At 42.4% G+C, this 15,927-nt stretch overlaps 1 protein-coding gene across 1 annotated transcript; it reads right to left on the minus strand.

Annotated features, from left to right (window-relative positions):
- Positions 1–4,479: 4,479 nt before the first annotated feature.
- cnr1 (cannabinoid receptor 1) lies at positions 4,480–7,790 on the minus strand. The gene is made up of 2 exons (XM_056763683.1): positions 7,613–7,790; positions 4,480–6,785 (listed from the first exon to the last, which is right to left on the minus strand). Exon 2 carries the CDS (start codon positions 6,760–6,762, stop codon positions 5,317–5,319), a length of 1,446 nt encoding a protein of 481 aa, XP_056619661.1. The 5' UTR covers positions 6,763–6,785; positions 7,613–7,790; the 3' UTR covers positions 4,480–5,316.
- Positions 7,791–15,927: the final 8,137 nt, after the last annotated feature.

Raw genomic sequence — 15,927 nt, forward strand, 5'->3', positions numbered from 1 at the left:
ATCATTTGATGTTGAATAACAGTTCCTTTCTGTCGGTCTCTCGACGTTGTGTCGAGAACGACAGATGGGGTTCGCCCTTGAGAACCAATCAACTCTGACTACTATAGAAAGGGCCAATGAAATTTGGCGAATGAAATTTGCATGCCGGGCTCCGCCCCCGGATATCCGGTTTAAAAGGAAGCCGGCGTGCAGCATTCATTTACCTTTTGTTCTTCAGAGCCTTCGATCATGACTACGAACAGAACGAATTCAATGAATTCTTCTTCTTCTACATTGCCGGATCTACGACGTGTTGCAGCGGATCGTCCCTACCTGCAGCGACCTTCCCCTGGGCGTCTCGGCGGTTGTTAGAGTTTTTGTTTGCAAGAAGGGACACTGGCGGGAAGACCCCAGGGAGAACAACATCAAGTCCGAACCTTCACAGCCACGGCTCTGATCTGTCGGTACGGGACAACTCCTGCCTCGTCACCAAAGCTGGGCCCTTTTCAGGGCCTGGCGCAAACTTACTCGCAGAGTCTTTTCCGTTCTCCCCGGGTGTACTTGCAGCCGATCGCACACTCCACTGGACTGTGCTCTGCGAACAGACCTCACACCCTGGCGACGTGTGAGGTCGTATACATACGACAGCTGTCACCACTCTCAAACCGACAGTGCGTGCCATTGTCCCGCCAGGCAGGTAAAAAGGCGGAGTCAACCTTCTCTCCGGGGACCCCCCACGACAGATGGTTAGCTCCGCCAGCCGACGAACCACCCCCGTGGGAATGATAAGGCAGACCGTCCCCTTGGTCACCCTGTCACAGTCCCTGGGAGCTCGAGAGCTGCCCACACTGTCTCGCTGACCAATGCGGGCGGACCGTCTTGGTTACTCAATCCAGTTTGCCAGAGACTCTCCCAAGTTTCGGGGCATCATCTCTCCCTCAGTCAGAGGCAGGGACGCCTCCGTACTTCGGGTAGAGGTCACCACCCTTCTGGCAAAATAGGTATCTAGTTCGTCCCTCAAAACCAAGATTTTCTTTGGGTCACAACCCGCACTTCAGCGTTCCCAAGAAAGACGGCGGGTTGCGCCCCATAGGTCTGCGTACCCTGAACAAAGCACCTTCACAAGCTGCCGTTCAGGGTGCTCACGCAGAGGCGCATCCTGACATCTATCAGGTGTCAGGATTGGTTCATGGCAATCGACCTGAAGGACGCTTACTTTTATGTCTCGATCCCCCTCGACACCGGCCGTTCCTACGGTTCACGTTCGAGGGGCGGGCATATCAGGACAGAGTCCTGCCTTTCGGGCTGTCCCTGCGGGTACTAAACTATCTCGACGACTGTCTTATCTTGGCACACTCGCGAGACCTGTTGTGTATACAGAGGGACCTGGTGCTCCGGCATCTAGATCGATTGGGATTTCAGGTCAACCGAGAAAAGAGCAAACTTTCCCCAGTGCAGAGCATCCTCTTTCTCGGTATGGAACTAAACTCTGCACCATGACGGCGCAGCTGTCCGCAGCACGCGCTTAGTCAGTGTTGAACTGGAGGCTCCTGGGACACATGGCATTCTCTGCGGGGGTAATACTCCTCGGGTTGATGCACATGAGACCGTTTCAACACTGGCTACAGAGTCGAGTTCCGAGGTACCCTAACCCCTTGGTCTTCCATGACCTTCCTCCGGGTGGGGTTCCCCTCGGGCAGGTTACGAGGCACGTCGTGGTGACGACGGACGCCTCGCTGCAGGGGTGGGGTGCAGTGTGCAACGTGGGTCCAAGAGCCCTTCGGAGGTTCCGATCTTCCTCACCTGAGTAAGACGGCCCCCCTGTTGGCGCTCAAGAGGGTAGGGGATCTCCGAGCATTCTCTGTGTCCCCGGATTGCCTTTAATTCGGCCCTGGTAACTCTCACGTTATCCTGAGACCCAGGCCCGGATACGTGCCCAAAGTTCCCACTACTCCCTTTCGGGACCAAGTGGTGAACTTGCAGGCGCTCCCCATCGGGGAGGAAGACCCAACCCCATCCGTGTTGTTTCCTGGACTGCACGCAGAGCTTCAGTAGCTCTGAACAGCTCCTTGTCTGTATTGGAGGACAGCAGAAGGGGAAGGCTGTCTCCAAGCAGAGGCTGGCGAACTGGGTCGTGGATGCCGTTACGACGGCATTCCGATCTCAGAATCTCCCATGCCCACTGAAGGCTCACTCCACACAGGGTATAGCCTCCTGGGCACTGGCTAGAAGCGCCTCTCTAGCAGACATCTGTAGAGCTGCGGGTTGGGCTACGCCCAAACACCTTCACAAGGGTTAACAAACTTCGCGTAAACCCGGTGTCAGCCAACATCCTGGGTTGCGTCATGTAGGACTCTCCAAGAGGTTGGGTCAGTGTGCTATCTACCTTTCTTCTTACCCAAACACATGGTTAAGAAACTGGTACCACAACGACCTTCCTTCTTACCCAGACACTGGTTAAGAACAGGCAATCCATCCATCACTAAGCAAGCACCCACTGGGGGTTGTTGAGATCACCTATCACAGATAGTTCTAACCGGCCTGGTGCTATCAGACGCAGTAACACCCCCCCCCCGTGGGCTGTTCTGTCTGCTATACCCTCATGACAATGGTTCTCACACATGGTAACCCATGCGCTTCCCCAGGTGGACCTCCACCTCGCGGTTAACTACCCAGTCCGCACATTCCATGAGTTCTCCTCCAAGGACGAGACCATACTTATATCCACCATATTCCTCCCCGCGGGTAGGAGGTGGCCTCTGCAGCGCTTCTCTGATTAAGAGTTGCACTCACCCGGTGTAAACCCGAGCCGGACGGCCTCTCGCCAGTAGAGAGCTAAGGCCCCGTCTGTGAAAGGTTACCGGTCAGGGCTGTACCCATCTTTCTCCAAGAAAGCTCTGGAACCCCCCCGACCACCACACTGTAAGGTTACAGTTTAAGAAGCTTCGAGCTGACACGCCAAGGCCCGTTACCGTCGCTTCGCTGAGATTGTGACGCGATACAGCGTTGTGGCGTTTTTCCATAGGCAACCCCATCTGTCGTTCTCGACACAACGTCTCGTTCCCTCCATCAGGGAACTGAGGTTACATACGTAACCAAGACGTTTTTGTAACATATCACAGCTCTGTTAAGAAAGGTGGATTTTCTATCTTAAAACAACAAGTTCTACTGTGTGTGTGCAAAGTGTTATTGAACTCATTGAATTGTAATGTCTAAAATATTTGTATGTTTTGAATTGTGTTGTTTTGCAGAACTTGAGCTTTTAAACTATTATAAATAAAAGCACCTGTTGATTCAGATCTGTCACTCGTCTGTGGTCGTCTCTAATGACCGCAGTCATTCTGCAGTGTCACACAAACACACAGCTTCATTATAATACATTAAACATTACATTTAACAGTTAAAATGCTTATTGTGAGAAAATATTGTGTCCTAATGGACTAAAAGAACAACCAGAGATCTCTCACACTTCACTTGTTTGTGAAAGTGCATTAAGGAAAATGCTTAACACAGCTTAACTTGAATATACTTGTCTATGGGGAAAAGTTTGGCATAAATCATAAAGTTGTTTATACTTTTATATGTATAGAGTATTTGGGATCAATGAGTTGCTAAAAGACGTTCTTTAGACTGTTTCACTGTCTCAGCACATTTAGCGATGATACAGTAAATGTTTCTCCTGTAATGCAGTACAGGGAGATGATGTAAGAAAAACTCAGTGTTCTGAGCTCAGGATATTAAATCAGGTTTTCTTACAATGAGTTTCTATGTTAAGAAAAAATGAAAAATAAATCTCTGTGTAAATAGACATCAGTTAAATACACTTAATATATAAAGTTTTTGTAGTTTATGGTACAGTATTCAACATTTTCACTCACCCGTTATCATTTGCTTCTGTGAAGGTTTATATAGGCCCTACATATCGATCACTTTATTGTAACGTATTAGACGGCTATTTAAATCAATTGCATATTTGAATAAATGATCTTACAATAATTATGTAATCAATAGATGTTTCAGCGGCTAAAACAAACAAACATCATGTGGTCCAAACTTAACTTCCAATAGACCTCTGCAAAGTATGAATGTAGAAATATGTATTTTGAATATATCATTTATTTTATAAATATACAAATATTAATAGAATAGAATCTTAGTATGATTTTTTGCATTAGGCTGCTTAAACTCATCAAAATATGCCATTTATTTTTTTAAACATTACAGTGAAGATTTAAGTATGTTAATTCAAGGCAACAACAGTATACATTTTCATAATGAGACCTAAACTTGTAGTATACCTATTTTATTTTTCCTACGTAATAATAAAATGTTCATTCGCAGTAAGGAGAAATGTTAAAGAAATGAATCTTTAGTTCATAAACGCTCCACTTGATGGGGCCAGAGACATTTCCATTATTCTCATAAGATAAAAGTTGAGCTCAAAGGGAACACTTTTACAGGTTTACAGCAGATTTATATAAAGTATTCCATACACGATGACAGTGGTCAGAACAGACTTTATTAAAAAGAAAACTTGAAATGGATCAAATAGTGATACACACATGTGCGAGCAGCCACAAAGTTTTGCATTTTGAGACTCGTCACCTCGAGACAGACTTTATAGAACAACTTTGGGACGAAAGCCACTTTATGATTTTAAGCTTTAATAACATGTATACTTTTGAACGGATCCATCACACCACATCACAGTTGGAGGAATAATTACTGTACAATCATGATATTTACAGACTGATACTGAAGCACAAGATGTTTTCATGGGCATTTTCTCAGGGGTTTGTAAAATATTTTCACCTACAACTGAAAAACACACCAGCAGAAGTTCCACTCAACACAACATTATTGTGATCGTTGTTATTCGTCTATCCTTTGAAAAAGTTATTTGAAAACCATGTTGATTTTTCATCGTCTTCACAACATGTAAAGTGTCATTTCATGGACCTACGGCCCACATAAATATTAGTAAACACGACAGAATACCAAACAAACCAAACAAATTACACCTTCCTTCATCATAACTGTACAATATATGAATCCTAGACAAAATAAACAACTAGACTCTTTCATGGTTCACCGCCGCACACATTTATACATATTTAAATGTTCATATCGAAAAGATCATTAGCCCCTTATTCCCATGTGAGAAGATTTCATTGTTCAGAACCGAAAGTTGTAAAGTATAAAAATAGAGTCAACTTTAACAAAGCACACACGACATCCACACATCTCCAGTTGAACGGCAAACGATGAAAACCAAACGGAAGAAGCCCCGACGTATGGAGTTCAGAGAAAGGTTTGGCACTTCCACCGTCCGGACGCTCAGACAGCTTCGGCGGACGTCTCGGCCGAAACGGACATGGTCAGCTTGGCTATTTTCACAGTGGTCTTGACGCAGCTCTCGGCCGCTCGGCCGGTAGCGAGGTGCTGATGTCTGTTCTGATAATCCGACTCCAGGCTGTTGTCCAGCGGCAGAGTTGTGCCGGAGGTACTCCTGCAGCCCCGGCAGGTGGCACGGAAGGCCCGCCGCATGTCTTTGCTCCTCAGAGCGTAGATGATGGGGTTAACGGTGGAGTTGAGCAGCGTCAGCATGGTGCAGAAGGCGAACACCGTCTTGATGTTGTCGTCCATCCGCCAGAACAGGTCGTACACCATGATGGCCAACAGAGGCCCCCAGCAGATCACCAGCACCGCCAGGATCAGCACCAGCGTCTTGGCCAAGCGGATGTCCATGCGGGCCTGATCCGGCCTGGCCGCATGCACCTTGGTGCCGTCGGCCGAGTGCACCACCAGGCTCTTCTGCGACGTGCGCCTCAGCATCCTCACGGCGTGGTGGTGCGCCTTCCACAGTATGTACATGTAGGCGTAAAAGATGAAGAGCACCAGCACGCTGGTCACGCCGATCCAGAACATCAGGTAGTTCTCGTCGATCAGCGGGAAGATGTCCGAGCACACCGAGTTGAGCCGCTTGCAGTTCCAGCCCAGCAGCGGCAGCACGGCGATCACCACCGAGATCACCCACATCATGCAGAAGGCGATCACCGCCCTGGTGCGTGTCACGATCTGCCTGTACGCCAGCGGCCGGTGAATGGACACGTAGCGGTCGATGGCGGTGAGGAAGAGACTTCCCACCGAGGCGGTGAAGGAGGCCGTCACGCCGGCCAGTTTAAACAGGAACACGTTGGGACTGTCCTTACGGTGGAACACGTGGAAGTCCAAGAAGCTGTAAACGAAGATCACGCTGCCCAGCAGGTCGGCGATGGCCAGGCTGCCGATGAAATGGTAGGACGGCCTGCAGCGGAGAGTACGGGACTGCAGGATGACGCACAGGACCACCAGGTTCTCCAGCACCGTGAAAGTGCCCAGCGTGAGAGACAGCACGGCCACCGCCAGCTGCTGACTCGGGGTCAGAATCATGAAGCATTCCATGTCCATGAAGTTCTCGCCGCACTGCAGGCTGCTCCCGTCTTCCCCCAGGCTCCAGTTCCCCAACCCATCCGAGCCGTTGGTGGGATAGAACGGGATGCCCTTCAGGATGAGCTCCTCGTCCGGTCCCACCTTACCGGAGAAAGAGCTCCGGCGGTATGCTGATGGCGGCTTGTGCAGCGCATATCCGCCTTTGGAGAAGACGCCATCCACGATCTGCTCGTCGTAGCCGATGTCGTTGGAACCCAAGAACTGCAGTCCGGATGTGATGGTCCTGAATGTGGTCTCCGCCACTCCGTCCAGAACGCCTTTGACGTCGGACTTCGAGGAGGGGAACAGCATGATGGAAGGAGCTCTGAGGAAAACTGTTGGATAAAAACGGAGAGACAAGTTTGTTCAAATACAAGCGACTGTGATGCACGGCTCTGGATCGATGCGTAGCCGAGCTCGCCGATAAAAGTTCCCTCAGTCGACCTCAGTGTACGCCTGCTTACGTCCCGCGTTGTTGGGCACCGGGGGATTATTAGGCTAAGAGACGGCCTCTGAATAATTAATACGAGCCGACCCACAGCAATATTCCTGAAGTTAATTACAGAATATATCAGATCCCGCCCAATCCTCAACAGATGACTCTATCTAATACACACTCGCAGACCCGGTTAGTCAGCGGAAAAAAGAAATCACTTCGGGAATGAATATTTCATATCCCACATGTACAAAATACTGCATTTATTTGGTTATTATTATACTGCACTCTGTTGCATACTACAGTATTTTCTAATATATAAACCTACAGATAATTTTTTCATTTGAGCAAACATTGAATTACACAGTTATAACATCATTCAATGATATTATTATATGTTCTGTATTTTCAAACAGGTTAAAAATATACATTTTTAAATCATAAGAGACGCACATTTCAGTTTTTAAAAAGTCAAAATGAACCTGGGAAATATGAGATCGTTTAAAAAAGAACAATCACATCGTTTAAACTTTTCTTCTATTAAAGTGAAGAAATGCGCGTGAGAAAAACAGAAGACAGCGTCACAGGCGCAGTTCTTAAAATGCGAGAAATTCAAATCGATTCAAATGTACTTTTACAGATTTACTTTTCACAATTTTGAATGTCGCAAAAGTGCTCCACAGAAACGCATGTCAGTCCAGGAGAAATCAAGTGAAGATGTTTTACCTTCACATAGCTCGAGCAGGTGCTCCTCACAGATGGAGAGATGAAGGGATGCAGCAGTGATGCAGCTCTAGTGAACGACACTTCAGATGCTCATCTCACATCTCATGGGTGGAGGGAATGAGATGCTCTTCTGCCCCGCGCGCATCATATATTACGAAGCTCGCGTCACGTGACCACCTACACGCACGAGCAGCATCTTTAATGTCAGAAATGAAAAGAAGTCAACAGTGCGCGCGCGCCGCATGGGCGGTGTGGAAGTTTCCAGAGCACCTGCTTTCTAATGGAAGACTGTTACCTGTATCTTTTCAGGTCATAGACCACAGGAGGCCGTGCGTCGCATTTATTCTTGCATGAGTAAACCAGAGGTCTGAAAATCGACTCGTTCGCACAGAACAAGGTTTGAAAACGCGAAACAGAGAACAGCTGGGGCTCGAGATGCAAAATATCATAATGTAAAGCTGCAAACACATTCGAGCATTTATCCAATGTGCTGCAACTGCGCGGCAAAAACTAAGTGCATTAAACGCGCGCAGCTCACGTGAAAGACGAAGGCGCAAAGACGGCCATCTTCAGTGCGCATGTTTCTACAAACGGACCTAAAATCTTTGAAAAGCAGTGCAACTTCGCTCAACTATATTCACTTACGAAAATTAAACATGTTTTGTTTTGTTTGTGGTAAAAAATAGGATGATATAGACTATGTAAAACAATGGTTATTTTCCTATAAAAAATAAATGAGAGTGAGTACTCGGCTTCTAACAGGAGCTCGAAAATAATCGGACATTCTGATCCTTTAGATGAAAATGGCTTTTAAAATGGATTCATGGGTTCTGGTTTATGTTTGGTACACATTTTGGATTGGGCCATATTGATCGTTATTGTAACGTGAGCAGTAGGCCTGAGTCCTGGCACGTTGTGAAGACGAATCTGGAACGGGCCATATTCGTAGCAGCACGTACCAAATAAGTAGGTACGACTTCCACAGAACCATAATTTTACTTAAAGTCCCAGTGAAATATTTTATATTTTTTTAAATTGCATTCTTTTTTCATGAAATATCATGAAATATCTTTTTAGTGCCCTCATAATCTTTAATTAAAATCTGAAAATGCACTTCCTGTAATGATTATCCATCTTAAATGACGTACATTTGACGGATTGGGCGGAGAATCCGCTAACCCCTCCCCTTCAACTTCCAGACTTGTGCCAGTTCCATTTCAAAATGAAACGGCTGTTTTAATACATCCAATCAAATCAGGAGAAAGAAGAAAGCCACGCCCACTGTTGTTCTCTTGCAAATTACATTTGAAATGCGTCAAAATAAGGAAAGTATCAACGATCGAAAATTCCGGTTCACGGTGACTTTAAAGGTACAGTGTGTAGGATTTTGAAGGATTTATTCACCAAAATGTAATATATAATACAAAACTATGTTGTGAGTGGTGAAGAAATACCTTAAAAAATGAACCGAAATGTTTATATTACCTTACAATGAGCCATTTGTGTATATACACCGCGGGCACACCCTTACATGTAATTTATCAATGTGCACAACCATGTTTCTATAGTAGCACTACACGGACAAACTAAGCGCGTTTCATAAAACGAAGGATGCACGGGACTAGTTCTTCTTCTTCGGCTGTGTTTTGAGGCAGCTTGCAAAGCGACTACATAGAAGGATTAGCAGAAGAAGAGGAAGAACAATAACAGCATTTACTTGTCGTGTTTTTTATTAGAAATATAAACGGTTCATTGTTGCAGTAAGAAGCAATATTTGCGATAATGGCGCAAATACGAGAAAATACGACGCAGCAAGGTGAAGTCGAGACAAAAAACGGCAGAAAACCCGAATAAACATCGGCATGGCTTTTCCCAAATGGAGGACACTGAAGCAGGAAAAGGGTTCGCTAAGCGACGCCGAAGGTGCCAGCTATCTGCTGGACCGGTAAGTTTGTCTAATTTCCGCAATATAAGTAAACTGTTTGTTTGATAGCTTTAGCTAATAGATGAGCATGAGCTTCAAGTGAGTTTTTTCTTGTTTTTAGCACTTTGTAATTGTACTATAATTCCTTTTTGCATGGCCGTGTGCAACTCAAGTTAGAAATCATTTTTACAATCATAATTTGCATAAATCGGGTGTAAATTATATTATAATACTGCTTAGCTTCTGTGCATACAAATGTGTAATTTAATAAGTGATAGGATAAAATCCAAACTTCCAAGTTGCATAGTTTATCTATAATACAGTGTCAACGAAGATTTGAAAAGATACAATTGATCAATTAGGGTGATGCCAAACGTCTGCTAAGACTTTCGCGGTTAGATTACACGCCTTTAGCATTAGCAAGCTGTTTCAATAGGCAGTAAGTTACGAACCAAGTTACCGTCCCAAAAAATGCTATGCAAAATAAGCGAATACATCACTGACACAATGCTAAACAAGTAACAATAATATTCACTATATCGATTAGAGTAAATAATGAGTTAAGTCAATTTAATTTATTTATTTTTCTTTGTAAATAAACCTTGTCACTTGACTTGCAAAGGTTACTGTCTGCTGTCTCAGACGACGACATCTCTGTCCTGTGTCTGTAACTTCAGTCTGTTGTTCGCCTGTGAGATGTAGATTGCTATTATCAACACCACCGATAATGGCCGCTGTCATTTACGGAACCCTTTTGTCCTGTGACGGCAACCGTAGCTTCTCTAATGGAAGGGAGAGGGGGGTATCGGAGCTGTAGGTTGCAATTTCCTACATCGCCAATAGTGGCCTCTGAAACTTACACACAGAACCTTTAACTATAATATTCCTCTTTTGGGAACGGCAGCTGTCACAACGTTGTCACAAAATCACATCACACTAAAAATGCTGACTAACTAACAATGTTTGTCTGTGTTTACTGGGACAGTAAGAGTTTACTGCAATATTGTGCACTTCTGACCGCCTTGACTCGTCTACTCTATATTGTCTTTTATTTCATTCTGTAATATACATTTTCATTAGATTTTGTGTTCTGTTCATTATACCACTAGGTGGTTTGACTGTCTTCGGTTGTCATGTCAATATTAAAAATATTTTGCAAACACCATTCTTGCTTACATCATTCTAGAAATCGATATTCAATCCCAGTGCTGATGCACTTTTATAAAGATAAATCAATAATATAATGTTTATCTCATTGAAGCTGGTACAGTCAATTTTATGTTTTTGTATGTATTTGTATTTGTTTCTGATCAAGTAAAGCATGAAAGCGCAAGGTATTGTAAATACCTAGATGCTGTGCATGTTATACATTGAGAGTAGCAGTGCCAAAGCAGTGAAGAGTAACACATAAATATAAAATATTAACAATATTAGGTGTGAGATGACAGGCAGCACACAGTGTGTGAAGCTCCAGGTGTGTGTAGACTACAGTACTGTTTGTTATTCTGGAGGAGTAGCTGTTTAAGAGAAGAACGCTGGCAGAGCATCATTTCCCGACACACACACAACATGCTGTAGTTTCTGTTTGAGTCTGCCACAATAAGCCCGATAGATAAAACCAATGAAAAACTGAGAAGAAAATCATTGAGTTTATTCTAAGCCGTTTTCAAAATTAAACCAAAAGCACTTCTGGCACCCATAAGCTGTTTAGAAATGATGTTAATAATCTTCTTCATAGTTGAGTAATGTTAATTTAAACTCTCAATTAAGACTTTTGTAGCCGACAGGAGACAGACATTGTAAACATTTTGGGATTATAAAACTGAATTAAGGGGTCCGGAGACACGATCACACATGCAGGGGACATTTTCCTCTTTATGAACACGTGAAGTCCTGATGTAAGGACTGTTTCCTGGTTCAAGCCTCAGTTTGTTTCACGTTGGGTTTTTGGACGTTAGACAGAATTAACACAGATGACCTTATTCATATCACACATTTGAGCTAAACTTTTATAAACTCATAGGGGCAGTCTCCCGGACAGGGATTAGTTTAAACCAGGACTAGGCTTTAGTTAAATTAGGATTTCTAAAAGTGTAATTCACAAAAAAAATTACTGTTGTACATTTTGAGACAAAACAAGTGCACTTGTATACTTTAAGATGTGTCAACGTTGTTTTCCTGTCCGTGAAACCGCCCCTATATAATGTAAACTAATCTCCAGACAGAATCTCCCACATCAATATTTTTATAAACTGTTAAAAATGAATCACCGTTTCGTCATCTGGGATTTCGTTATGGATGCACACTAAAAAAGTCTGTAGGGAACATATACTGAATTATTATGAAGGAATTTAACGTTGGCTACGTAGATTTAAGCATTAATGGAAATGTCCGTAAAATAAATGAAAATGTACTGCTTTTTGCCAGTACTTAACCCAAGTAGTTTTACTGCATGAATCAGTGTTTGGAGCTGAAAGTGGTGCCGTCACGTCACATGTCAGATTTTAGCGGCATCTAGCTGTAATATTGTGAACTGCAACCAACGGCTCCCTCCCTCACTCCTTTTCTAAGCACTAGGGCGGCTGACGCTTAACTAAGATGACGTCACATCTTTGCTGAAGGAGATATCGCATTTATGAAATGCTTATACTCTTTTTTACACCTTTGAACACATAGTTATGTTTATAAATTGCACTTCTGACAATGGACTAGCACATATGCACTATTTTTTCTGATTGTTCATTTTCAGATTCTGATATCATAACAACAATTTTTTGAGGAGACAAATGATCACCCCTACAACTGGGGCAGGAATGTGGTGTGAACAGCATTACTAATCTTGCAATGTCTTTCTCATATACTGCTGATTATTGGCAATGCTCAAGCTGATATTCATTTATACAGAAATAAATGTATAAATTAAATTAAATTAATATAATATAAATGAATACAAGTAAAAAAAAACATTTAGAATTTCTATTTCAATTCTTATTATCGTTCTTTTTTAAACTATTTGCGTTTGTGCTTTGTAATGGTGCTTCTAATGTAAACGTTTTAAAGTCGTACAGTCATTATTGACAGGTTTAGACTCATTTAGTTGAGTGATGATATGATGAGTAAAATCAGGTGTGTTAGATGAGCGGGACGTCCAGTCGTGCAATAATGTGTATCTTAAATCACACAGTATAAGATTAAATAAATATCACACCCACCCTCTGTCTTCTCTTCTCTCACCCAACACCCAAACATTAAAAACAATATGAATAATATGTGAAGACCAGGGACTCCTCCCACACCTGTGATCTGATTTGGCATTATAAGAACTACTGTAGAAACTTCTGTTATGTGCTATTGGAGAAAGATGTCTTCCAACAGTTTAACCTCAATGATGGACATTTCTCTCATATAAACAACATTTTGTTTAGTTTATTTGTGTTGTCCGTACCTTGAATTTTTTTAAATAATTGAATCGTGTGCCGGATCCTTTAATGGCCAACACACCAACCCTGTCTTAAAGAAACAGTTTTAACTAAAACGAAATGAAAGTGTCAAATTTATTCGCTTTAACATTGTTTTACATATATTTGCATATAATTTTTTTTCTTTCATCAAACACAAGAAAGGATCTGGTAAAGAATGTGTGCCAGCTCTGCATATAATGAAAGTGAATGGGGACTGGCTCGGTCAAACTAGAAAAAACTGTTCAACATTCATGGTTTGAGTTCAGAGGTCATGGTGCTTGTCAGCTGTTTGACAGACGCACTGCCAGTATTCAAATAATTTCATTTTAATGTGTTTTTTTTAATGAAAGTAAATAATGACAAAATTCATTTGCCGTTAACTGTTGCTGTAAAAGTAATCATTCTGTCACACTCCAAGGTCACTTCCAAACCTCTATTTCTTCTGCAGAATTACAAAAGAAAATATTCTGAAGAACAACAACACTGAACCCCCCTTGACTTCCGTTGTTTGAACACAAAACCACTGAGACATTTCTCGAAATATCTTCCTTTATTTTTTGGCGAACTGTGGCTTTGAGAATTGTCCAGCTGCTGATAACTTGGGCAGATACAGTGTGTTATTGTGTACAGATGATATGAATGGGGATATAAAACCTCATCTCGGCTCATCGGCCCCTCAGAAGACAACACGATCACATGCTGTGTCCAACTCTCTGTGCAGACCATTTAGAGCGTCTCTCCTGATTTTAAATACATAAACACACCGTGATAACAAGGATCATACACTTTGCTGTCATGGCAACCGGATTGTTATTAATGAGATGCTTCATCTTCATGGCTGTGAACGAGATGGGCTCTCTGATGCAGTCAAGTGGGCAGAGAAATGCCGTAAGTGGCTAAATCAACTTCATAATGATGTGAAGATGTGTCACTAATCCCTTAAACCCCACACACACACCTGTTACTATACATCAGCTTTCTCCTTTGCTCTCGCACTTATTCTAATGACACGTTTACGGCTTGTTTATAAGCAAAGCCATATACTGAAATAAAAACAAATGATGAAAGCACAATTTTGATCTTATAAAACAAATTGCAGATGAGATCTCTTTCTCACCATTTTCTCCTATACATCAATGAGATTAAATGAAGAGCGACTTGAAACTTGTTAAGTCTAAAAAGGAAGTTTATACTTAGTTTAATTCAGAACATTACAGTACAGTAAAAAACGTGATTCTCGTGAATGACAATTACAGGCAAAGGACCATATCACATCACAATGACGTGTGAAGAATATTTTCACACAAAACAAATGTGCCTCTGAACTTGTTTCAGGACAAAATGTCTTTTACTGAGAGACACTTCAAAGAGGAGAAATGCATCATCCATTTCTGTTTAATACATTCTGTTTGGAAAGAGAACTCTGGGGAGGCGCGTTCACATGAATGCAGTCCGGTGTAAAATCTCTCTGTGAGTACCCGTTAGATCAGAATCTCACACGCCGATCGGCAGCCACCTGCTCCGGACTCTCCTCCAAACAACAGATGAGGAAAAGAGACTCGGAATCTCCAGAATCAAATCACAAAATTGCAGTTTGGTTGGTTTTAGATGCACTGTAGTTGAACAACTGAATCGAAATCAAAAGTGAAAATGTCCAGTCATTTCTTAATTCATTCATTTCAATATAGATTTAAGTAACAGGAATAAAGGGGCTGGGGAGATAAACATACCATAAAACATCTCCACCCAAGAACAAGGTTATTTAATTTTCCTTTATTTAAAACTTTGAAAGCATTTCTGTTTATTGAAAAAAATATTCTTAAAAATCAATTAAATAGAAAATGTAAATGTTGCCTCAGAAATAGACTGAAATAAGCACCAAAATTATAATAGTAAACAAAACTAAAACACAAATTAATGAATCTTAGAATGCCAACATAAAAAATAAATAAATAAATAATCAAATGAAAGTTGATAAATATTAACTTAAAAACTAATAATCTTAAAGAAATAATAAATAAAATGCAAAGTTAAACTATAACAACTGCCCAAGAATGATCCGAAACCATTTATTGCATAAAACAATTGGCATTTCCATTAACTTTTGGCTGACATGTCATGTGAGGGGTGGGGTTTGGACAAAGGTGGGGTGAAAAGTTGGAAAAGAACTTGTCTTTAAAGCTACAATCTGTACCAGTTGTGTTGGTAGGTGATGTCATTGGAAAAGTCAGATCGAGTATTCTTAGAAAAGTGATGAAAACACTTAGTTTCTTCCTTTGGATTCATTTGCATGCATGAATGTTGGCCAGCGTTTCAACAGAGAGCAAGTAATGTGTTTATAAAAGCTAAGATTCATTTCCACGTCATGTTGACTTTAAAAATGAATGTCCGCATTCCTCTCTATCAGGCAGATTCAGCTTGAAGCGGGCGTTTGGTTCTCACCGTGTGTTTCCATCATCTGGATGAGCGTTTGGAGGCCTCATAAAGCCGTCAGTAAAGTGATACGAGCTGCAATCAAAATCTAATCACGGGCAACATGCAGATCAGCTCGAAACGGCTTTATAGCATCACATTTCAGATATTCTTTTCTGGAAACAATTCTAACCGGCACAAGAGAGAGAGAGTCATGAATGTTAGGTGTGACTCACTCCTCCAGGGACGGGAGATAATGTCATCTCACATGTGTGGATCTCAATATTGTAAACACTTGATGAGACGCTACAGAGTCAAAGAATTTTCAGAGAGTGTCTCATTTTCTCTGCGTTCAGCATGCTGGCGTTGAGTTGAGATGCGGCAGATCAATTACAAAAATGATGACATTTCTCAAGACAGAAATACAGCTGTCGCACATTTATCTCAAATTATGTCAACGCTCAGATTCTATATGTATATCCATGTAGGGAAGTCCATAAAAGCTGATGAACCCTTCA

This window comes from Triplophysa dalaica, chromosome 13, assembly GCF_015846415.1.
Source record: "Triplophysa dalaica isolate WHDGS20190420 chromosome 13, ASM1584641v1, whole genome shotgun sequence".
Lineage (NCBI taxonomy): Eukaryota > Metazoa > Chordata > Actinopteri > Cypriniformes > Nemacheilidae > Triplophysa > Triplophysa dalaica.